Source organism: Erithacus rubecula, assembly GCF_903797595.1.
Source record: "Erithacus rubecula genome assembly, chromosome: 2".
In the NCBI taxonomy this organism is placed as follows: Eukaryota; Metazoa; Chordata; class Aves; order Passeriformes; family Muscicapidae; genus Erithacus; species Erithacus rubecula.
In genome coordinates this window covers 55997542-56024515 of record NC_136685.1, presented here as the reverse complement: position 1 = coordinate 56024515, position 26974 = coordinate 55997542, and the positions used below count along the sequence as shown (strand labels likewise).

General features: G+C 35.3%; 1 protein-coding gene across 2 annotated transcripts in view; it reads right to left on the bottom strand.

Moving 5' to 3' along the window:
* The window catches only part of ESR1 (estrogen receptor 1), a 156658-nt gene that overhangs the window by 41990 nt on the left and 87694 nt on the right, over positions 1-26974 (bottom strand). For both annotated transcript variants that reach the window (XM_079331385.1, XM_079331386.1), the window contains exons 4-5: positions 16870-16986; positions 4572-4907 (exon numbers count right to left, since the gene is read on the bottom strand). In XM_079331385.1, the coding sequence (XP_079187511.1) occupies positions 4572-4907; positions 16870-16986 (453 nt within the window). The remainder of the gene's footprint in view (positions 1-4571; positions 4908-16869; positions 16987-26974) is intronic.

Genomic DNA, 26974 nt, shown 5'->3' with positions numbered 1-26974 from the left:
TTTTTTCATGCACCACCCAGGAGCTGGAGGAGTACAGAAAGGAATGGAGTTTTTTTTGGTTTTACAGATGTAGGCAAGAAAAACTGAAGATGCTTCCCAGACTAAGAAAATTCAGAGATAGAAAGTTTTAATTTCATATTCAATAATTTTAATTCTGTTGCCCTTCACAATCATTCTATTGAATGATACAGCTCAATCTGATGCTCAAATACAAATGGTGTTTACTTTATTCCACTATAATTTTTGATGCTTATCTCTTGCATTCATGGTAATTAATTGAAACACAGAAATTAAATTAGCAAAAAGCAGCTGGAAAGTAAGATTCTGATGTCTATTTTCATTTCTCTTTTTCTTACAGATTTGCTTCCTCTGTTTTTCCTCTAAGAAGCAGGGGAGCAGAGAGTAACACTTAAACATATTCAAGAGATAAGCCATGGGGTGAGTTTTTGAATAATATTTTAGAAATGTCCACAGCAAGCCTGTTAGCAAAGGAGAAGAGCCTGTAAAATAAATGTTTTGAAAGTATTATTAAAAATTATTACAGGAATTGCAAGCCGTTTCTTTTTTAAAATAAGTGTAAATTATTGGCAGGAGGGTTTCAGAAACTCTATAAACATTCCTGCACCTCAAGAGTTATAAACACATACCACTCTCATCTAACACATCTTTCCTTCCACTGCAAGCCAACTAATTTTTTTTTCAAGGTTTGGTGCCACTAAAGTGCAGTGTGAAATTGTGGCTATTGGCCTTTTTACACACTGTTCCTGATTTAACAGAGCAGTTTAGAAAGTCAAATAGGAAAACAATATCTTAAGAAAATAGCAACCTCTGTGGCTTTGAAATAAAGAAAAAAAATCCAAACCCAGTGCCAAAATGTTTATCTCCTCGGTTCATGAAGTCATAAAATAAGTACAGCACTGTGAATCATCTCAAAACTTCAAAGCCTGTATGCCCAGTGTACCATTTTAGGGCTATTAAGTTGTACAGCTACTGTACTTGTAGTAAATAGTTATACAAGATTGTAGCAGCACTGCCAAAGATTTCACCCTTGCAACAGAATTTTCTTAAAGCTACACTCTTTACCATGAGCTCACTGCATAAACTTGTAATGTCTCTTAGCATCTCAAGAGATTCTGCACAAAAAATGCTTGGTTGATCACATTGAAAATGCCAGCTTCATTTAGAAAATACAGTATTCCACATAAGACATTGAACTAAATACACAGAAAGGGAATAATGAAATACAATAAGTTCATTCCTTTGACCTAACAGGATTTTTGTAGGAAAGCAGAGTAATGATTTTGCTCATTTTATTAAAGACTATTTGAAATGGTACTTTATCTCCAAGATGTTATATAAGTCAAAAACATAAGAAGACATATCTTTCAGGAATATGTGATTCAGAAATCATCTGTACTGATACCTTGCCTACATGTGATTTTTAACAATTTGTCCCAATTAAATGGCAAAAGGCTCAATTTACATGTAAAGTCTACCCATTACAATCCGTTTGCACCCACCTCGTGTGCTGGGGCAATCAAAAGACACATTTGGTATCTTACAGAGGCCACCTGGGAGGACTGCAGCCTAAATCCCCACAAGGCCATCTAAAGAGTAAGGCATCCTGAATTTTCTGTATATGTCATAGGACACCGCACAAGATTTTTTGCTCACTTAATCTGGCCAACCCAGTTGTATTAGTTGCTAGGGTATTGGGGAAAAAAAAAATTAAAACAAGCTTCTGTGTACTTGGCATACTATGAATTGCATTGTCATAGAGGAACTTGGTTCTGACCTCAGACAAAATCATGTTATATCTAGGTATATATAGGTATCGAAGTTATTTTTTGTGGTTGTGCATAAGAAGCTGCCACAAGTTCTCTTTTCCCCAGGAACTGGTTAACACCACCAAGTTTGCAGAGTCAGTTTAAGCAAGTTTGAGCTGATGCTGAATTAGCTGCAATAAAGACTGAGACCAGTTCTGACCTTCCCAATCAGGGCATGCTGCAAAGATATCTCATTTTGAAGATTTTCCTCATCTTTTTTTTTTTATATATATATAACAGATCTCTGCCTACATTATTTTACACAGTCTATCACAAATTACATTTTATTACTCCATTTTGTAGAATAGTTTCATTTTTACCCAGTACATCTAATTAGATGTTTATTCTTCCATGCCCACCTATTTATATAACCAGAAAGACTGCCTGACCAAAACCTATTCTTTAAAGCCTACACAGAAAAATAGAGTCCAAAAATGTCCTGAAAGTCTTCACACCTTTTTAAGCTGTATCTTCGTTGCTTTTCTGCTATCTTGATATAAATTTCTTCCTTCTTCAAAAAATATAATATTTTTTGATTTCAGTAAAGTTTTCAAAACACACAGTATTTTCAATAGTCACAGTATGCTTCTGGACAAAATATCCAGCACAAAGCTGTTTTCATACTTTAGTTCAAAATGGAGTAACTACTTTTATCACTAAAATTTCATTTCATTGATCAACATTCAAAAATAAAAGTATGAAGATGTTCTTCCAAAAAAGTATTCAGGCTTCAATAGCCAATTTAGTTTTGGCGTTGGGGCACAGTCTAAAGTGAAGACTTCACCACAGTCTGCAGCTTCTTTATGAGGCCAGAGCAGGGGCAGACACTGATCTCTCTCTGCGGTGACAGGACCCAATATGGCCTGAAATTATGTCAGGGAAAGGTTTAGGTCGGTGTTAGAAAAAAAGTTTTTCACCCAGAGGGTGTTTGGGCACTGGAACAGGCTCCCCAGGGAAATGGTGACAGCCCCAGTGTGAGAGTTCAGGAAGCATTTGGACAATGCTCTCAGGCACATGGTGTGACTCATGGGGATGGTGCTGTGCAGGACCAGGACTTGGACCCAATGGTCCTTGTGTCCTTTCTGACATTTGATTTTCTGATGTCAGATGCTTTCTTAAAAATTTGAAGCTTATATTTAGTAAACCAGGCAATTTTTTTTTATCATAGCCAGTTTTAATCATCTTGTGACAGACAGTTCTAGAGAGATTTATGAATAAAAACAAATCTTGGTTCTCTGACACTGTTACTTCATTTCTAAACATATTTTCATTAATTACACTCTCAAAAATGTTTCCAATTGAACAACATACGAATTTATATTCATCTCAAAAATACATTAATTAATTTTAACAGACTTAGACTAATTATATCTCTAAAAATCCATAGAAGATAATTTCACTATATGTTTTAGTATTGAATAGCTTTAACACTATGCACATTTTTTAAAAGCACTTTTCTAGTGGCATGATGCAAAACACACCTAAATTAACAGCAGAATAGCCCTTGACTTGAACAGACTGGAGATCAGGCTTCAACCACCGTGACTTTCTCGAGAATAAAATTCTCAAGTGATTTCTTATAAGATATGATGAAAAATGAAACACACAGACATTCTCATTGCTCATAGCTGGAATCCACAAAGTGACATGTGGAAAGTGACTTTAAGAACTTAAGAACTGGAGAAGACATGATTGTTGATTTACCAGGAACAATCTTTCCAAGTTTAAATGAAGGAAAACAGAAAAATGGCATAACCTGGGTGTAATTCTTTTGAGGTAATGCACTATGTGAGTGAGAGCTGTGTTAGTCATCTCTAGCATCCCTTTCTAAGGCATCTACATAATTTTAATTAAATAGATGACTACAGTAAAAACTTATAATATCAGAATTCCAGTAAATTATGAAGTATAAATTACCATGTATGCCAGTATTTTTAACAAGATAAAACCATGATGTGCAATAAATACCTTACAAATTTTGAATTCTTAACTTACAAAGAGTATTTGTGTACAGTGAAACTTTGAAAGATGATGAACTTTGACCTTAAAACTACTCTCTCATTTAATTTATACTGATTAATTGAACTACATGAATGAATATATAACATACAGTCAAAGAAAAATGTTACATATTTCGGTGTATTACATACACAGTTTTGTAATTCCTTTTGGAAAAAGAGGGAATCACAGTGCACAAAAAAAAAATCACACTAAAACTGTTATTCTGGATTTGGTTTTTAAACCCAAAATTCATGGAAGATCTGTAATTCACAGTGAAAATTATAACCTGGAAATTAAATAAATCACACTAATACTTATGAGCTTAGTAGTGATACTGAATTCATGAGGATAACCTTTTTCTAAGTGGATCAAAATACTCAACATAATTTGATTAGATCAAATTGACTAGATTTGACCAATAATATCTCTCAGCCTTTAATTTTGCTGAGTTTTGTATGAAAAAAAAAGGATTTTCAAACAAAAAACTGCCCAACATTCTACAAAGTGGGGAAAATATCTTTTCTTGAATAAATCTTTCCTCAAAAGTCACTTATGTTGCATTTTAGCATTTTATTATTTTTATATTAATTTTTTTTAAAGCTGTAAATTTTGTTAATGTATTTATGCTTTAATGAACAATTTGAATCAAATAAGAATAGGTAGTCAGAAAATCATTGTGTGGGAGTTTGTTTTTGGTTTGTGGTCTACAGGTTTTATAGTTGACTAGGGCATTTTTTTCCTTACCTGGAACTCTCTTTGCCCAGTTGATCATGTGCACTAATTCTCTGTCTGCAAGGTTGGTCAACAGGGTCATCATAGAGGCTTCATTGAATGGTCTGTTTGGGTCATATTCAGAATAAACTATGGGTGGCTCAGCTTCCAGCAAGGCACTGACCATCTGTTCTGCCGTCAGGGACAGGGCTGGGCTGTTCTTCTTGGTATGCTTCACCACCAGTGGACTTGTCCAAAGGGTGGGAGCTCTCAGCTCTGTTGAAGAAGCCTCCCCATTCCTGGAATCCTGCTCCTCTCTCTGGCGTTTTTGTTTCATCACTCGCCCACCTCTGCGGTCTTTCCGGATTCCTAGAGACACACAAGAATATCATGAACTCCTTTCCTTGAACTTAAGTATTGCATACACTTGGCTTCAGCCAACAGCAGATGCTTCTGATAGACCCAGGCAGCATTGACTCTTGATTTATTTTCTGTAGACTTCTTCAGAAATCTTACACCAGTAGTTGGACAGAAAAACTATTTTAATAAGTGCAGTGTCAGGAATAGTGGAATCTTTCCTAAAATTTACATCAGTTGGGCTGACAGAGAACTCTAGACTAGTGACACTGCATAGCTGCCTTAGCCCCACAAAGTCAGGTTTTGGGGATAATTATATATTTCTTCATAGCACAAAATTTCAAAGTATGTCCCAACCTCTATCAGGCCATTATTTTATAAATTACCAATGACAAATTAATGACATTGGTCAGTCAGAAGAATCACAGGAGCAGCTCTCAAAAACTATCTAGAATTTTTTGCTTAAGGTCGCCAATTATTCTAATTAAACATCATCCTATTACTGAGCCTGTGATTTCATAATTATATTTAAAAAACACTCAGGAAAGTTCCCATTATAAGATGAGCTTACATAACAATAAAGAAAGCCATTTAGGTAGATAAACATAAATATGAAAAGGAGAGATAATTGTGACCTCAGATTCTATTGTGGGAGACCTACTGTCAAAAGGCTGAAATAACCACAACAGAAACCATTACTGTCATTACTGCACATTTCTGCAATGTGCTTTGCACTGTGTGACCCTGAACCTTGGGATATTATCAAGTCAGCCATACCAATTCAAACAACAGAAGACCTTTGCAGTGGAACAAAATCTCCCTTTGTGGAAAGGTTACAAGAAAAATATAATGATAAAGCCCACGTGGACTCTGACCATAAAGGGAAGGTTAAGTCTGGCTCCAAGTGGAGGAGTAACATTTTGAGACTGAGTCAAAAACTTAAATCCATCATCAAGTGGAGGCAAGGGAGGACAACCAAGTAATAAGGAAAGCACACAAGGAATTAATATGAGGAGAAGGCAGCTTAAGATGTGGCTTATTCTCATGCAATAGGAAAATCTAGTCCCATATTGAAATGCAAAAGAAAATAAAGATGTAAACCATTCAAGAAATGGGGAAGAGAAAACATTTGAAACAAAACCAAAACAAAATAAAAATGCAAGCACTCACTACAGGTCTTTCTAATAGCTGGGGAAAGGGAAACCTAACATTTGCTCAGCTCTTTTCACACCACAAAATTTTGAACTTTAGAAACCCAGTCTTGGTCGGCAGCATTTTCATCTCAAATACAACATGCTTTCATTTAGATGTTGGACCACAGCAGCAGGTGTCCTTTCCAGCCTCAAAGAAACAGGGAGAATCTTTAAATCTCTTTTCCTCTTTCTTCAACTATGGTGAGATTTTCACTTAATCAGCATTTAGGGATTAGGCATTCTATGTTTAATTCATTCAAAATCTAGTGGGCTTTGTGATTCTATTCCATTAATCCATTCAAATAAAAGGCATTCAGTAAATCTTTCATCACTCTCATTACTTAAACTATCTACATTTTCCTATTCACTAAACTGTTTCTAAGCCAAAACTTTTAAGTGTGTTGCTGCTTCCATTTTTTATTCAGCAACACAAATCTTTCCTATCACTAAACAGTTTCTGTTAAGGCAGGGGAAGGAGATTCTTGCTATTCAGAAAAAGACAAGATTTATTCTGGCCAATTGTCATAATACAGATATTCTCACTGGTAATTTCCTTGCAGTACTCAACAGCAGGCATGCTCTATCTGTAACAGATATTTTTGTTGTATGATTTATATCAATTTAATGTTTTTGAATTAAAATTGCCCAGTGAAATATGTAGATATAATGGCATGAACAAGCTCACATGGTTCACAGAAACTAGGGCATTTGTTAACATTCTCACATTCCAAATTTTAAGGCTGCTTATCTAGAAATTTTCTTTCAAAGAGAAAGCATCCTTGGGGACTGTGGTGCTCAACATACTCATAAACAGGCTGACATAATTCATAAACAAGAAGTTGGGGTTAGAAAAATACTATAAAAACATCAGATAAGTTTAGAAAGTAAATAGAAGGCTAGAAATTACAAGGAAGAGAAGGGAGGACAGAACAACTTCATAAATCACAGAGTTTATTATTGTGAGGCACACTACAGTGAACACTGCATGCAGTTCTGTTCTTCCCAAATTAAAAAGAAGTATAAAAATAAATGAAAAAGGGATAAGAGGAAAACAAATAAGATTATTCGAAATGTGAAACAACTTTGGTGTAAGAAATATCTAAATTGACTTCATCTACTTGGCCTGTAAGCCAGACACAAGACTACAAAATCAGGAATTGCAAAAAGATGAATAAGGTACAAAACACTGAAGCTTCTCTTTCAATACAGGAAGGTTTCAAATGAAAATGCTCCATACAAGGTGTGAATAAAAACAACGTGAATAAATTAGAAGGTGGTATGGTTAGAAAGCTGTAGGTCAAATGTGATAGACAACAGAATCCATTAAATGTTAATAAATATAAGTAGGGAAACTTCAGCATGTTGTGCCTCCATCACATAGATTACTGGAAGATCAGAGTTTTTTTGGGTTTGCTTTTTACTTAGTCTAGGCCTGCCTTGTTAAGTAAAACAAGGATGGGATGAGGATTTTACATAACAGAGGAAAGGTGGCTCATGTGCTTCCATTTTTACATATTTGGCTGTTGACAAATAAACCAGATGTTAAATAATAACATTAGTTTTATTTTTAATTCATCTGAAAGCCTACTACTCACTTTTCTTCACCTTAGAACAAAAAAAAAGTGCTGCATTAAGCAAAGTTGAATATAACCAGTTTGGAGGAGATGTCAAAAATTTATTTTTTGCATGTTAATTTGAGATTGAAAAAAAAATCAATCAATCGACCAACTGTAGCAATACTGGATTTTTTAGAGACTAAGTCTGAAAAAAAAAAGTCGGTACGAGTATGCATTCCTTCTGCATCACATCACCAGCTTTTATGATCACAGACAGAAAGGTCTCTGAATCTGTGTATCATATTCATCAGAGATTTATAGAACTTACTACTAGCTCTTTACCTAAGCCCTGGGTGGACAAACAACAAACTTATTCATTTTCTTGGACTAAATAGGAATGAGTAGCTCTCTGAAAAATGCAAGTGCTCCCAAATCTCCTTCAACTTAATAAAATTTTATCTCTGTTAAAAAGAGATAATAGTGATGCACAGTCACTAATTCCAAAAAAGGAAACTCTATCAAGCTACAGTTTCCTTGCCAAAAATGCAATGATTCTGTAAAGTTTTTTTAAATATATGTATGCATCCATTTTAATTGGACAGTTCAGCCACTAAAGGAACCTTAATTGTCAAGTGTTATGAAAAACAATATTCTAGCAAAAATTGAAGTGCTATGCATCTTGAAAAAGCTCTAAAACAATTTCCATTTAAGTTTTAAAGCTGCAAGAGCCAAGATTCCACAGGCAGTTTTATAAAGCTTCATATGTATATTCAGTCAGACTTTTGGGCATGGAGACAGATTTCAAAACTGCTGAGTAATTATATAATCAAATCATTAGAACCTGATCAGCAATAAAATTGCATGTGGACAATAAAATTGCGTATGACACTCCCATGGCATGGGATTTGGAGCTAGATGATCTTTAATGTCCTTTCCAACTCAAGAATCTATAAGTGCATGCTTGTGAAAGAAAAGTTAACAATATTAAATACTTCCCTAGTGTTTTCCCATGTCATTAAAACAAGACAAAAAATAAAATCCAGATATTTAAAACAAAATTTCCAAAATTAAAAATGCACTGAATGAGCATTGAATCTCAGCCATACAATAGCCATTTTTTCCTGTCTGTTGCTAATAACAAAGTCCCACTTTTATACCTACAGTGTTATTTAAAATATTCAAGAATATTTAGAGGAAGAAAAGAAGGAGACCAATCAATTTGCTTGGCCATGTGTGAACTACAGAATAATTCATTTTAGATTTGAAGATATAGGTATAATTTAAAATTTTATTCAAGTTAAATATATTCCCTGTCAACTGGTTTGTATAATATTTATTTTCTTTCTTGTTAGAAATTATAAATTTAATCAATCAACAAGAGTTTGTAGCCACACTTTTTTTTTTTTCTATTGCTTGTTTGTATTTTGGTTTGAGTTTTTGGGGTGTTTTTTGGGTTTGTTTTATTTGGGTTGTGGTTTTTTTGTTTGGTTGGGTTTTTTTTATTTATTTATTTAAGAGGACAACCAAAAAATAGAACTGAAACTGAGTTTGGAAACAGTAATTGGTACATGTTTTACCATCTAACTTCCCAGCCTGGAACAACCTTTGAACCTGAGGCTCTTTGTCCATGTTTCTGCTCCTTGTCAGCAGACCCCAGAGGAGAGACATTTGACACTTCCATATACACTCACAGCCTTGTAGCATTAACAGCCCATAATTTTTTCAGTTTGTCAAAAGTGTGTTTCAAATGTGCTTGGAAACACTTTCTCTTGTAAACAATGTTGTTGCTCTTCAAGAGCAACCAATGTCATCGGCATCCTGTTGAAAATTGCCAGAGAGAAGGAATCTCTCTTTTAAAGATAAAGCATCTCTACTGTTTTGTAAAAAAAAAAAAAAAAAAACAAAAAAACAAAAAAAAAAAACAAACCCTGCTTGACAATAAAAGAAAAAATATATGTGGTAAGTAAAAAAAAAATTATAAAAAAGAAGGTGCCTGTCAGAGAGGCAAAGAGTCAATTGTGCCACTGATGATCAAAGTGTAAAGGGAGAATGCACAGAGCAGAACATAGCAGAGATGCCACACAAATCCTTTACACCAGTGTTTGCAAAGGAAGAAACCAGATTTTCCTATGATATAAACCTACCTTTCTGAAACTGAGGTTGGGTTTGAAGAGGCCAGAAATTCAAAAGCCTCTCTTCAAATGTCAAGTATGGGAAGGATTTACTGAACTCTTGGAGAAGACCTCTGGGACTGAGTCCAGGCTCACTTTGATGTCATTGCTGCCATTAGCCAAAGTAAAGGATTGCAAAAGTAAAACTGTGAACAAGCCAACAGTTCCCTTACAGACACAAACCTGAGTGTCGGAGCACTACTGGCTTTAGAGTTGTAATCTATCCCAGCATGATGGTCCTTCCAAGGTTATTTTATAGACTTTTGAGATTTTTGGAAACTTCCCTGCTTGAATAAATATATTATTTGGTTGCATAAAGGTAACACCACTCTCTAAATTCAAATTTTATAGCCTAATAAATACTTCTTTTGAATATGATTCAGACAATCAGCCACCTATTTCATTCCCATTTTTCTTTCAGATAATGAAACAGCAATGTAAATTGTGCTGAAAACCCAGGTGGGTTGACAATTAGTTTAAATGAGAAACATTGTCTGAAATCTTCTAAAAAGATTAATCAGAATTTATTGTCTAATCTCAAACAGACCTGCCCTCCTAGTGACAGTACTTAACAGCCTGGTTTCTGACAAGGATATCTAAACACTCAGTACTATAAAAAAGTAACAGATTTGTGTTCAGTCTGTGCATCTGGATGTTACAGTCTTTATGACTCCTGAGTGCTGTATGTCTATATATGTAAGTTTTTTTCAAAAAATATCTCTCATCCTTTTCCAAACTGGGGCTTATTTCTCTTCATAACCAGGACCCTCTTCTATTGAAAATGGAGGAAGAGAGAAGTCAAAGTGGGGATTTAGATTCAGATATTCTGGTTCAACTCCTGGCTCTGCTGCTAGTTTACTCATTGACCAAGTCACACTATGTATAACAGTGCCCCAGAACTCCAACTAACTAAAATGCAGATCATAAAACTGGTCTACCATGTAGTCTTAAAGACCTGGTGACAAAAAATAGCTGTTATCCAGCAGGCAAATGTCATTTGGGGTCTCTAATGACTATTCATAATGCACAGTTTGAGAGCCATGATAAATTAAAAACGAAGGTGCAAGGCATGATTCATCCTAATCTGTATTTTTGTATTCAATCTTTAGCAGTCATAGCACACATTTTAAACAGTATCTTAGGACACGTAGAAGTGAAACAAGAGAAGTTCAATTAGTCCATCATTGAAATGAATCCCTTTCAGTGCCAACATTCCTGATAAACTCATACCAATTTTTGGTTACAGTAAGCATGACAACTGCTCCATTGCCTTTAGACATTGCAGGGATCACAATAAAGCCTTTAGAGGAACATTTCCTACCTTTACATCAACCATTATTTGGGAAAGCCAGTCATTTTAGGACAATGAGTATGTTGCTATAAATCTCAAAGAAAACAAGAAATTTATAACAACAAATTCCTAGACTTTAGAAATTAATTAAGTTAATTGAGTATTGGAGGTGTTTGGCCTGATACCAGGACTGAGTGCTAGAACTGAACTGTAAATGTCTAACAAAGAGAAGAAACAGAATCATGCAATCACAGAATCATGGACTGCTTTGAGTTGGAGAGGATCTTAAAGATAATCTAGTCCAATGTCCTTGCCATGGGCAAAGGCACCTTTAATTAGACCAGGTTGCTCAGAGCCCCATCCAAGCTGGCCTTGAACACTTCCAGGAATGGGGCAACATCTCTGAGCAATCTGTTCCAGTGTCTCTCCACCACCTTCAGGGAAAAGAATTTCTTCTTAATATCTCATCCAAACCTACCCTCTTCCAGTTTGAAGCCATTAGCCCTTGTCCTGCCACTAAGTTATCTTGTAAAAAGTCCCTCTTGAGCTATCTTAAAGCTCTAGACTCTAGGAATCACTCAATGAAAAAAGGATGAAAATGTAAACAAATATACAACTATAATCAGCTTTACAATCTCAAACTTAAGAGTTAACCATTAAAAATTTGGCAGTATTCATTTTTTTTACATATCCAGTTACAGCATATAACTAAGCATAAGACAATCTGTCCCATTTTATCCCATTTCCACCTGACTGCAAAAGGTCTTAACCATGTATAAATTCATTGTTGAATCTGCTTTGAGCAGGTGGCTCAACAGAAGACCTCCTAGAATTCCTTCAAGCACAGATCATTTTAGAAAATGGAATAGAAAGATAAATAACTTTTGGCAAAGGTGTTCACAACAATGGTCTCTCTAATTTTGGGGGCAGAACACAGGAATATTGTGTTTTGTGACAATTTAATGGCAGTGATTCTCTTTGTATATGTACAAAGAGGGGAAAAAATGTTACACTAAAAAATGTGATTTCATTTCTACCTTATTTTCCCAGAAAACTGTAAACTCAAAAAACTTTGCTTCAAATGTGCACGAGTACATGATTTGAGCCCAACAATTACAATTTTAAAGAGTACATTTCCTCATACATTTATCAGGCCCCACCTACACAGTTATTTGTCTGAGTACAGAACAGTATGTCTAATAAGAATCATTGAGGTTCTCCTCGAACAAACCAGAATCATTTCACATCCACTATCCATTTTCCTTCATTCACTAATTTCTCTTTTTAATATAATAGTTCATTAAAAGATAATTACATGAAAATGTAGAAGACCTTGAGCCTGTCCAGTATTGCATCAGACATCAATTTACTTCCAATTTTGAGAATTATTTTAATAACTCTCTAGCCTCTTTTTCATGAATAAATATAGAATTCAGCAAGGAAGCATAGCTCTCTCCATTTAAAGATGAAATTCAGCAAGGTCCTTCTCTGAGAGAATGGAATTTTTTTTTCATTTTCCCTGTAAAAATTTATCTTAAACTTTAGCAAGACTGTCACACTGAACCAGACTGGCTTAGAGGGGGGTAACTGTTTCAAAAGAATGTAAGAGAAAAACTGAAGCCTAGAAACTCCAATCTCTAGGAGTTAATGAAAGTTTCTACAGTCAAAAGGCATGTGGATTTAGCACTCTGTAATGGCCAGCAGAGTGTTTCACTGGGTTGTATCGCAGTTTCTGAAGGGCTCTCAGACAATTTGTGAGGGTAACACGGAAGGATGTAGGCTTGAAATGTGCTGAAACACTGTAACTTCATTATCACAACAAACAGTACACAGAATCTTCTCTCTACAGCCTGAGATTTCAGGCTGTTCAAAGACAGTAAATACCCCATGTCACATTCACAATCACCACTGAATCTAGCACACGAGCATTCTAATCCTTGATGGCCACATTTCCTGTGATTCCTAAACTGGAAGCCATCAGCTTTTGACAACTGGAAGAATTATGTATCTGTCAGGGTGGTTAAACATGGACTATCAGTCAAATAATGGATTTTTCTTTAGGTATCTGGCATTTAGCATTATGGCAACTTTGTGCCATAGTCAAAAATTCCACTAGCACCCTGTTGCTCTGATTCCACACAGCACTTAATGAAAAAACTGTTTTGTCACACATTGAAAGGAGTAGAAGAATGCAGCATGCTAATTACTAGAAACTCTCATTCTGTTCCACATTATGAAAATAATTAATAAAATACCAATAAAATAAGGTGCTCTTGGTTTTATAAAATTACAGTCTTTGGGCCCAAGTAATCAGTGATTTTTTAAAACAATGGAGAAACAGAAAACTAGGTCTGTATTGGAGCAGGGCTCAACTGCACCATTTTTATGGTTGGGGTTTCAGGGTTGCAGCTGCTGTTAACAATTTCATTTGAAAGCTGGGACCTTGCATCATGTGAAAGTTGGAGCACACTTCTCCAAACCAGCACAGAAACAAGCTTCAAGAAGGCATCAGTAGATTGTAAACAAAAACAAGGCTTCTCTCCCCTGCTGTGGAACAAAAGTAAAAGGGACACGGCAAGGATCTTACTTGATGTATCCACTTTATCCTCAAATAAAAGCAGAGCAGCACAGATGAAATAATAACACATAATTTTAAGGTCCTTTGGGTTTACTCAGAAAGAGAGAATGAAGCATTTGGGCAAAATATTACAGCTGTAAATTATGCCTCAGATGCTGACTGCATCAGCAGAGATTCTTGCAGTCTAATTGTCTCTTGAAGCAGCACAGTAACAGATGTAGAAGGAAACACTTGCAGACACAAGAGGAGAGAAAAAAATAACTCTTCAGTACCGAAAGAAGTTTTTAAAAGACCCAAGAACAGGGAAGAAAAAAGAAATCAATAACATTTCCACAGGAACTCATAAGAGGAACTCCTAAGTAAATGTTCCTACCACACAGTTCAAGGGCCACTTGAAGCCTGCATTATTTCTACATGAAGCCTCTAAAACATATTCCAGTTGTGTCCACTCTACTAAAAATAATATATATGAACTTTTTAATTCTGCATTAAGTGACCTTCTGTGAGGAAAACCTCAGCAACCATATTCTATATCATATGCTTAGAATTAACCAGAGACATTTAATCAAGATTTTGTCTACTTTCCCTAATATTTACTAAATGTCCAGTTTTAATATCAGTTATTACTTATATCACTTAAATGGCAGATAAAAGTCATAAGTTGGCAACTTTTACAATTTATTGAGAAACCTCAGCTAATTTAGTGCAGAAGAAAAACTGGGATTACATTTAGGGGCAGGCAAGATTACATGTGTTTCCCACTATATCTAAAAGTTATATCATCATAAACAAATTGTGGAGATAGAGATAAAAGTGAGATAAGACACAAACACATATTCTAATGTATGGCAGAATTAATGCCTTGAAAAAGAGCAAATCCTTCAACATGAACATGAGGTGATTATTTAAACTAAAAGATCCAAGCACAAGAACTAGGAATTATTGGAGAACAGTGTGAAGCTTGAGCTACAGGATTTTAATATGGTGAAAAAAGTTCTATTATATCTATTAAAATATGAGATCTTCATAGCTCTCCTCAGAAAATAAAATCTAAAAATTAAAGACATTTAAACATTATCATTTAAAGGTCAAGCCAGATGGCATAACAAGAATATTTATTTGACCTTTATCTTCACCTCAGAGAAATGGACAATCACAAAGGTCTAGATTTAGAAGACAGGTTTTTCTTCCCCACACATCCATGTGGATAAAGGGGGATCAATAACAACTCCAGAAGAACTTTTAATGTTTTAATTCATGCATATTAATTTTACCTTCCCTGAGGTCATCTGCAGGTATGACAGATTTATTACTTGTAACTGAGAGATCTCACAATTTTTTTCCAAGACTAAATAAAATAATTATTTTTAAACTCTTGCCTATGAACCAGTGATGGACTTCATGCACTATTAGTAGTACTATGGGAGCAGATACAATTTATGCTGATCCTGATTTCCTTGCTTATAAATTGTGAATTTAGTGTCTTAAAAGAAGAAAACAACAACTAAACAATAAAAATACTCAACATTGGCTATTTTGGAAGTGTCAGTTCCTGTAGTGACTATAGAAATCTTACAACATTTTAAAAGGAAAGGAAAGGATGAAATCCAGATTACTTTTCTCAGGTGAGAGCCACTATATGAAATAGAACATCTATATTTGAAAGAAAATTTGAAGAGAATTGCAGTATTTCTTTTGCACTACTTTTACCTAAAAATGCCGGTTGAGAAATCTTTATGATTTTTATGAGAGTAGAACTGTTAAATATAGAATAGTCAAAAATTAGAACCTATTAGAACCTGCATCCTAGGGAAGAGATACGAAAAACATAAAACTGGTACAGTGTATCATTAATTAAATACACCTAAGTGTAATTGGATGTAAATGTGTCAAATGAAAAATGTAATGACATCAACATAAAGCATAATTATAAATCCTAGCTATGATCTGCCATATGTACAATGGTCAAAACTAAATCTGCATGGAATATTCATGTATGGATTCTGTGGTTTGAGTTTGCCTTTCTTGAACCTCTGTCTTTTCAGGACCATAGCTGTGATATTAACTACCTACCCTTTGAAGAGTTCTAGCCATATAAACCAGGATGTTCAGATTAATACAGAAGATCTCATGAAAAAATCAAGCATTGTTTTAACTTCTAGAAGCAAAAGCAGATTTTACATCTTCCTTCTGCTTGCTTCCCAAAATTGAGAGTAACAAAAACAAAGCTCTTTCCTAATTCTTGAGTTGAGAAAAATGCAGATCCAATCTCGAGTGCAGCAACTGATAATTTTTCCTTTAGTCTTTCCCTTTTTCTCCTAAGATTCCCAGACTCAGCCTACCTTTGCTGGACTTAGAAATTATTTGTTGAGGGTGATGAGCTACTCTTCTCTCTTGCACCAGACTTTCCATGGCAAAGGAAGCATTAGGTGTGCCAAAGAATGGAAGAACCAGTCTGCAATTTAACTAGCTCTTTACACACAAAGTACATGGGACCTAATCCCTTCTGCTCTGAGAACTTACTAGTTTGATAAGTTTTTTCTATAGATATAGGTTTTTATACACCTACTGATTATTCTTCATTGATAAAAGCAACCTGATATTTTTAGCAGGCTACAACAAGCCATCATTATTACATGTGTTCCAGGAAGGTGGCATTTGTCTCAGATCTTATAAAATGAGTAAGCCTTTAATATTGTTGGGTTAAATTAATTCACATCTAAAATATGTGCATAGTACCAGAACAGAGACATTAACTTTCCCTTCCAGGATTCACAGAATAAAAATTACATATCCAGAAGTTTATTTAACAGATATGGATTGATTTTACACTACCAATGCTCTTTACACTGAGCTGCAAAATCTTGGGTTAAATTTTGTTCATCAAGATCTGAAGCCTACCATGAGACACCAAAAATACACTGAGATAAAAATAATAACAGAGGAATTCTAATTCTATTGAAATCAATGATCCCCTTATTTTTCATGCAAATTTGGACAAGATAACATGATAATCGGGAACTTCTAATTTTTTATTTAATAAAATAATTTTGATTTATTAGACTTCAACTCAATAAAATCAGTAGCTTCCTCTTTAGTTAGAAACCATATCATCTGCCCAAAGAAGTTAAAAGGCAGGAAGGGAGACAGCAATGCTAAAGTTGTGATGATGGCTCTGTACATACCACCTTTCATCATTCCCACTTCGTAGCATTTTCTCAGTCGGCAGGCCTGGCAACTCTTCCTTCTGTTCTTGTCAATGGTGCACTGGTTAGTAGCAGGACACATGTAGTCATTGTGCCCTGTAAAACCAGAGGGAAAATAAGGACACAGTTATACACAGACATAACAAAAATTACTGTAACATCTTGGCAATAAAAGCAGGCTTACCATCATAATCTCTCATAAAAGTGTTGGTACAGATTTTGAAACTAACATCTCTATGCCACATATTTATTCACAAATTCTTTAAATTAAGACTTCTGTAGACTAATTAAAAGAGTGAGCAATTAAAGCAATTAAAGCAACCACAAAAGAGGATATATTAATATGAACAAGTGCCTTGACTTCCTTGCTCTCAGGCTGAGAAATACAATGCCATCTGGTTTTGTGTGCCTGTGCTGATGTTTAATCAATAGACTGCACAAAATGAGGTTTACAAAATTAAAAAGGTCTACGCACAAAAGATTTTACCTATGACAGTCAGGGCCAGTTAGGAAAACAAACAACAACACAGAAGCAACAATCCTCAAATGATTAATTGTACCTCAGGGATAAATCAGTCACTAATTCCAGCTGTCTGTCTACTGATTTGTGCAAAAACTTTTTGACATGACAAATTCTAAATTACCACATGCTGAAACCAAGCTAGTTACTGGTATCTTCTCCTTCAGAGCTCCTCTTCCTCATTTATTACTCTTTATATCTCAATTCTCATAACAAGTATTTTTAGCATACCATTATTTATTACTGCCAAAAAGCGTCTATTCCAATTTGATCTTAAAAAACATGTGCTTAAATCTGCTATAAATTATTTGCCAACCACTGACAGGTTAGCAAGGATGAAAAAGCCTCTTCTAAATTATCTCATTGGTGCTCTGTAATCATCTGAATGCAACTAAGGTACAGCATACACACAGAAAAAAAAAAAAAATGGGCTACTGCAGAACTGTTTGTTCTTTCTTTGAGGTCAAGGGATCAGCTTGAGGTAAAGTAGAGTGGAGGTTTCACAGAGACCTTGGTCTCATCAAATCATCTATCCTTGACTACAAATTAGAAAATAGAGTAAAAATTACTATCAGATTACACCAGGAACATCTGTTCTCTAATGCTGCATAACTGGGATCTCATCAAGATAAGTATCCAACCTCCAAACTTGTTAATAGGGCATAGCTGACTGTGCCCTGTCTCAAATAGAAATACTATTTTTTTAGGTCTACTGGACAGAACAAAAAAATACTGGAAAAGTCTGTATCCACATGCTTTGCTCCAGCACTGTGGTAAACAGGTACAACTGAAGCACCATCTCAACCCAGCATGAGAGAAGGCTTTAATTTTCAGTTCCTCCGGTAGGATACAGACTGTTCTATATCTATATCTAAACCTTTCACATGTAAGGACACAAAAAAAATCAAGTCAGATAGAAAACACCCTCAACCATATATGCAGTATCTACAGGGAAAAGCAGCAGAAAAAGAAAACCACATTTTTAAGGAAGTGGATTTATATTTAGTCACACTAAGCAGCAGTGAGTGTAGCACCTGACCTCAATCACCTGCCTTGTTTCATTAGCCAACTTTGGAAATACCATGAGATAAAGATGGAAAATTCTAATTACTCTTTTTAAAAACAAAAGAATACTTTGAAAGAATAGCTAATCTTCTTCCTGGTGAAGCTAAAAGGTAAATTCATATGACAAATGGGTGCACACTTTGAAATCAGCAAATTCGGAATACCCTTTAGATCTCTCTAAAATAAGCAGAGAGATCCCACTTAGGTGAGAGCTCTGAGATCATGCTTATCATCATTAATGGATTGGCTGATATTCAAACTGTTCAAAGGTTTAAAAAATAAAAGTGATGGAAATGACTGCATGCAAAAACCAAAAATCAAGTGTAATCAATGTCATCAGGGCAGCCATCCTTTTTTTTGCTATGCTTATGTGGGTGATAACCTTCTCTTTGGCTATGAATCTGTATTCACTTGTGCAAACTGTGAGTGTTTGAAAATATACACTTGGCTTGTACAATAGTAGATAAAATAATCTTATTTTTAATAGACCTGCAGTTCCTACATTCATATGACAAGATTTTTCCTTTTGAGGGCTTTATTATGAATTTATCATTTAAATGTTAGCATAATTAGTCTGTTTTCATCTACATGATCTGCACACCTTAGACAATACACTGTTCACCCAAAGTGCTTTCTTTATTGACTTCACAGAATAAACAATGTAAAATCTGGCTGCTAAATACAGAAAGATCTGTGTGTGCTGGGCATACTTCTTCAGATTGCTAGTAGCATGGTTTTGCCTTTCACATTTCCTGTAAATCTAGGAAAAAGATAGCACATTTAACATTTATCATAATTTTTGGTTTATTTTAACCAACATTCCTTCAAGACATGGGAAAACATGTAAGCAACCAGAAGAAAATGTTTGATAATTTGAGTATACAGTAAAAAAAATTATCAATTTAATCAGGAAAGAAGAAAGAAACAAAGGGGAAAAGGAAGGCAGGAACCTTTCATGCTTCTCCTCAATATTATCGGATTTCAAGTATTTAGTTGCTGCAAGTGAAAAAAGAAGACATAGACAGACTAAGACAGTCTAGCTTGGGGTAGTATGGAAGACAAAAAGGAAGGAAAACCCAATTAAGGAATAGGTTATTTGTTAAAACAAGTTTTACTTTAAATTGAAATAGTACAGAACTAAATAATCTTGATGTAGGTGAATTGTCATTTAACTATTCTACCTTTTGTCTAATGCTTAAAGCTCATCTCTCAGCAAAGTTGATTCCAACCAATCTGACCTGCTAGAAGGGATTTTTCACTGGTAGGAATCATCAACATGAAAATGGGATACACCAACACCTGTCCTGCCCTTTGTCTTCATGGTATCCAAAGAATGGTACATGCTTGAAGAGAGGGTAACTTGAAAATTGGTATCACAGGAACACCAAGAGGAAGAAATGCCTCCAGCAGTCACTGACACTTGTAGAGGGAAGCATATGTCACTTGGACTCTGTATCTTACTGAGGCTTTTGAAAAATGAACTGTCAGATAACCTGCACAAAATTAAAGGCAGTGCATGCATTTGATAGGGTGGATCCCCTAGTTTTAATCCCCCAAATGCATAACTTGCACTATCATGAGCTACCGTGGAAGAGTTTAAGGGATCTATTGGAAGAGTTTAGGGAGGGATGGTCTCTTTTTCTTCTGAAGACTCATAAATTGTATGTTTGAAAACAGTAAAAATAAAACTAAGTATATAAAATTAAGTACATTATATCACTTCAGGATATGCTAAGGTGTCTCCAGAATGGGGTGCAAAAATCAGACCCTTTTCTCATGTAACATTCCACATGATAATGACCAACAGCAGAGGGGAAGAGGTTAAGTGTGCCTAAACTGATGTAGTGAATTGACTCATCATGCATCTTGAGCAAAGCCAGTATTAATTATTATCCTTTTACTAGTATGTGCTTTTCCATTCTTTTATTTTCAATCCTCATGGCACATATTTCTTAAACTATTCTTTATCTATCTGAATAAGGCAGCTACCAGCTCAGCCATTACCTCTGGAAGCACCAGATCCTTCTATGATCTGACAGTGAAATTAGCAAAATTTTCATACATGTCAGCTAGGATGGAAGAAGGAAGGAAAGGAAAGCTAAACTGCAGACTTTATCAGCTAAACTGCAGACTTTATCCAAACAAGACTGGAGATGAAAAGCAAAACTTTGGAAAGAATTACATTAAAACAAAAAGGGGGAAAAAAAAAAAAAAAGCACTTGAACCTTACATAGGCTGAACCAGTAAAAACAAATGTTGAATTTAAAATAAAAAGTAACACCAATTTCAAGTTAAAGTGCCACAATAAAACTGCATTGATTGGTTTTAAAATCACACTTTTTCCTAACAGCTTCACAGAAGAACAGAAGGTTATGTCTAAATTCTTTAGAAGCACAGATACTCAAATTCACAGCCTAGTTACTCTCAGACAAGGTCTTTGGATTGGGAATTTGGGTTCTCTTAGCAGCTGAGCACTGCTGAGAATATTAATCTTTCTGATTTTTAACAAGCAAAATCTTAGTAACATGACAGTAAAAAAAAGGGTGTAGAAGGCTGTAAAACATCCTCCATTTGTATCCAGTGAAAAAGTCCTCTTTTTCTGAATACCTCAGAAGGAAAGATTATGAAATATCCTGAATTAGAAGGGACCTGCAAGGATCATCAAGTCCAGCTCCTGGCCCTGCACAGGACAGTCCCAACAATCACACCGTGTGCCTGAGAGCCCTGACACATCAATCACAGAACCACTGAAGGAGGAGAAAGAAAGAAGAAGAGGTTAAAATTTATATACCCTGTGTTAGGTCCTTTAGCTGTGTCATGGAGCCCACAGACTGTGTTTGCCTTCTAGTGGAATCTACTTATCTTCACTTAATTATTACTGTAACTGCTCACATGAGCAGGTAATTCCAGACAAGTGATTATGATACCAAGATTTTCTTAAACCTTACCATATACTAACAGGAAAAATTAAATGGTCACTGCATGAGGGTACCAAGCCTGCTGCCATCTCACCAGTATAATAATGCATGAACTCATATATGGAGAAAGGGTGATATATATTAAAAAGCCTCTATTTAACTTTATAAATCTATAAACATAAAATTATATTTTCTATTCAAGCAAATAATTTTGATTATGATTATGATACCATGTGCAAAGTCTACTTCTACCCCAATTCAATTTTTCTAATTTTAGACAAGGTAGCAAAATAGAAAGCATATTTTTTGCTCATAACAAATAAAAATAGAAAACAATACTGATCCAATCCCACAAAATCTGGCAAGGAGTATGACATCAAGTTTCTGTTTCCCTAGCTGATAAATCACAATTGTTTTAAGTCCTTGGCACATGATTAAAACAACAGCTGTGTTAAAGGGAAAAACTCCCACAATGTATTACTCACAACCATCTCAATATGATCTCTCCAGAGACAAAAAGCATTTTCAGAGAGAGTTATAGGCATGTCATGGCCATCTTATTCCCATAGACTTCGAATGAAACTCTTGTATTTTTAGCTTCCCAGTTTATTTGAGCCAGAATGGGAAAGGGTAGAATTCTGCTGAAGAAAACTCCCACAACTATTATAAAGAGCCTAAGAACCTAAAAATATTGCAAATTACTCTTGTGCACTCAAGATACTGTCAAATGTTATTGACAAAAAGTAAATGGAACTCTCTATTTTTATTCCATAAAAATCCACATCAGGTTTGGATCTGCAGTACCTGAATGGTTCCTGCTATCATACACTGTTGGGTTTGGAAGGGAATTTTTGGGTTTTTTTAATATTATTTAATATTTAAATACTTATAAAATATTAAGTATTTTATATTTATTTTATATTGATTTATTATTTAAATATTATAAGATATTTACAATATTTTAATTTTAATGGCAGAAGGAGGGAAACAATAAAGAATTTTAACCACACAGAGCATGCAGTGGACATGGGCTTTTCTAATCACAGTGAGTTTCCTGCACTGAGGTTTAAAAATACTGAAACTTCAGTACAGGCAACAGCTGGCTTGTTAAATTGTTATACTAGTCTTTGACACCAGTATTTGGGGAAAAAAAATAAATAAAAAAAAGACTGTTTTCTGCCTGTGTATCACAACCTAGTTATATTCTTTTTAAACTAAGTGATATGTATCTGTGATCCTTAGTTTGCTCCCTCATACCCTAACACCATCCATGCTCTATAGTATGAAGAGTTATCCATTTTATAATCAGAAGGGTCAAGCAAGGTATTTTAGACTCTTGTCCTGCATATCTCTAGCCACATTTTAGAGTGGGAGTGGCTGTGTTATCTGTCACACTCTCTAAAAGTGAGTGGAACAGTTCAGTACTTTCCTGCAGGACAAAAATTGCATCCTCTCTTGCAGTTTTTAAATGTAAAGTGCTTTTGTTTCTCATCTGAATATTTTGAATTGCTGACAGGCTCAATCCTGAGCTAGGAATAATGTGAGTTTTCAGATTAAATATTCACTAAACACTTGCAACATGTAATCATGTTTAATTTTTTTGTTGTTGTTTGATATTGCACATCAGTCATATTCCAGAGGAAGTAAAAAAACATTGAAGGTGACAATACAGGATACATTAAGAACAGCTTCTAAAGCCAGGAATTATATCTAGGAAGTGGGAAAAGCTTGGATTTGGCAGAGGAAAAACAAATGACCATTCATAAAAAGCAGATAGGAGTCAGTTCTCCACTCTCTGGCACTGTGTTGCCCAACTTCAGAAATGTTTTCAATATTGCCTAGATTCATACATCATATGTCAGCTGGAAAATATAAGTTCAGATGATTTCAGAAAATCAGTCTCAGGGAAGAACTGCCAGAGTTCAATGTTACAATGGAAGCTGATATTGAATAAGGCTCCATAGTGTCTGTCCTGAATCATGTTATATGTAATGTTTTGCTCACAAATGGGTAGTGATCTGGGTTATTTCTCTTATTAATTGTTATTTATTTTTAGATGACATTTATATGTGTTAGAAGAACAGAAGAAAGGGCAGACTATTCTGCTAGCCAGACTGAAGTAAATGGCAGGAGAGTATCAAATAAGAATTCCAAATTACCTTAGCAAACTGGAGGTAGCACATGGGAAAGCAACAGCACAAAAGCACAAAGCACAAAGGACCGGTAGAAATCTCTGCATTAAAAAGAGCAATCATATGCACAAAACAATAAGGAAGAGAAATGGTTTCTTCTCCAGAAAAGTATGCCTGAGTTTATCCTGCATCGCACACGGATTATGAGTGAAGAGTATAATGGTTTTTTTTAAAATAAGGCAAACATTACAATGCAATGGATATAGACAAATGCAGTGTGATGGATGGGCCTGTAATGTAATCCTATTGCTCTGTTCAGTACTTGTGAAACAACATACTGAAGGAAATCATGCTTCAAGAAAAAAAGAAAACAGTAAAAAGAGGAGAACCTCCAAAGCAGAGCAACTAGAAGATTAGAAGACCTATAAAACAATGAAACAAGACCTATAAGAAAATAATGAATAAAACTTGTTTCTTCAGGTTTGGTAAAACAGAATATTTTTTTCCAAGTCTGATAGCAAACTTCCATGCTTTAAAGGTTGTTGCAGAAAAAAGAGAGCATTGGTTTTTTGTGGTGTGATTTGAAGGAAAATAAGTGGTGACCTTAATCTGCAGGCAGGAAGATTCATATTTCTCACTAGCCTTCAGAGATAAGGAGAATAAAACATGGGATCGAGCTACAGGTTTTAAGAAGCAGTTCCATTAACATATATAAGGAATTGGTAGAAGCTGGTCCTATCACAGGACATAAAAGATGAACTAGAGCTCAAGGTCCACTGCAGCCCTATGATTTGATTGGGCCTTGAAAAATGAAGAAGTATCCTGGATTCAAACATCTTAAGCCACTATCACATCCATGATGAATGCAGCACTTAAAATTTGCTAAAAGAGTACCATATTCAAAACAGCCTTGCTAGGAAAAAAGAGGTATTGACTCTTGCCTTTCAATAGCACTCAAATTTCTGAAACAAGATCACCATAAATTACACAGCTGAAATTAAAAATGCATCTTAGAGAATGCAATCAGAGAAAAAAAACCGCAATCAGTGTGTGTGCTTACCTCGAGGGACATTGGGGAAAAAACTACTAAATGCACAAAAATAAATCAAAAGAAGTTTCAGAAGAGCCTGGCTAACCACCAGCAGTTAGAACAGTCTCAATGACAGCTAAACCAAGGCAGACTTTCCAAATCCACCTTTTCCAGCCTTCAGACTTCCAACAGCCATCTCCAGCTGGAACCATGTGTTTTCCACCCTGAGGCCAGATGCCCATCTGCAGCTCCCTGTTGACTGACTGTGGTTAACTCTGCCACTCTCACTGAGGTTCATATTCTGCAGTTCATGTTTCTGTAGCTCATAGCACCAGTGTACAAGCAGTCTTACTAGGGAGGCTCTGCCTTCTTGGCTGCAGGATCTGAGCTGTTACAAAACAGATTACAAAAATACCATCAAAACAGAAGACAAGAATGGAAAATTAAAGAGATCTCAGAAACCTCCCAAATTGACACTATTGCAATTGCTGCACTTCATCAATACCTAAACACTCACTTAATAGCATGTTTTACCAGTAAAATTCTCTCAAAGATGAATATATGTATATATTACCACCCTTCTCAAAATTACATACTTTTGACAAACTACAGCTCTATCTCTGTCAAATAAAAACAATTGATAACACTCAAAGTCTTCTGCCAAAACTCTCCTACTTGATGGTCAGAAGGCATAACTGCTAATTAAATCCAGGTTCAAGGCACAAGCAAAATACTTCCCTGCTTCAAGAATTCCTGCACTTTGGAGACCATTATATCTCTGATCAAGACATTAAAGCCAGGCCTCTGGAATTCCTCAGCTATTCATCCATTCTCAGAAGCCAACCATGCCTACCATCATGGTGTAATTTTTAACTGATAATATTGGAAATATCCCAGATAAGAATAACAGCTGTGAACAAAAGCAGAGAAGATGCACCTGAAAAATATCAGAAGGGCATATGAAGAGGAAATAGAATTGGAAATTTCTAAAATGCTTGAGTAACTTTAGGATCAAGAGACACACTAATGTAAGGATTTGTTCTGGCCTGTTCTGGGTCCCTTGTGCTCCCTCTGGGGGTTTGCAGACACCCATATGTAGGCATTTGCTGGATGCTTGTCAGAGGTGGTATGAGTAATTCCTTCCTGTCTCATAGGGCTTGGTGGCTATCCAAAAAACAAGGGAATTAGAAGAAGGAAAGAATGCTTGAGTCACAAGGGGATTTTTTTAATTTGTAAGTGGCATTTGTAAGGCTCGTGTTCAAATACATCATCCAATTCTGACATCCAAATTTTAGAGAGGCTGTTATGGGTGTGGGGGAATGAGTAAAGGTGCAAAGATAATGGACTCAGAAGATAGAAAAATATACAGCAAGAGACTGAAACATTTTAGTTCACTTAAAATATCAAGGTGATTTGATGACTCGATGACCTAAATTTTAAGAACTTTCCACAGGAGAAAGATGGTAGTTACTAAGTCTGTTTCATGAAAGTGATGTAAAAGCCAAAGACACATTACTTTGAGTAATGCACATTAATTTGGTAAATTTTTAGCATATGGGAGGACAAATCATTAGAATAAGCCATCATTGTAAGAAAACACTTGAGCCCATGGGCATCCTGAGTCTTGGCATCTTCTAAAATATTTACCTCCATCAAGTTTCTGGGCTTTGTAGATGGGTAGCATCTAAAGTTTATATTGAGAGAACAGAATTATTGATCTAATGGCCCTTCTTGGTCTTAAAATTCATAAATATTTTAGGAGAGAAGTACTGTGGCTCCTTGTTATGCTTCTGAAATGAAATTCCTCATCCAAGCACACTTCTGGAGGCTACATATGCTGGGTGAAGAGTAAAGCACTCTTCTATCACCAAGCAATGCACTATCCTTGGTGTTCTGTGACTTTTCTCTCTCATGAAAGATTGTACATTAATGTCACTCTGCACTGGGGCTTGTCAAACAAGGCCCCAGAGCACTTTTGGGACATAAACTAAAAAACAGATTTACATAGGCAGTTTTGGGAGGCAGTTCAGGTTTTCCACAAACCACCTGTTGTTTAAACAAAACTGAAAACTTGCGCCTATTGAGACAATCTTTAATTCAGGTTACCTCTTAAGCTTGAACTACTTGACAACAAAGAAAAACACCTTAGCATTTTAAACTCACAAAATATTACCAGGAACATTCCAGATCTCCTGGATAAACGTGTAGCTATCTGCTGTCACCTCAGGTAAGTTCCAAAGCAGATGTGAGTTTTCAAAAAATTTCAGTATATACTTATGCAGGTAAATATAGATAACCTCAGATATCACTGAGAATTACAGAGGTAATTCACTACCACTTACAGCTTGCTCAGGTTTGTCCTTACTTTTTCCTGTGGTTCTATTAAGAACAATGTAGAATGTTTGTATATAGTCTAAAT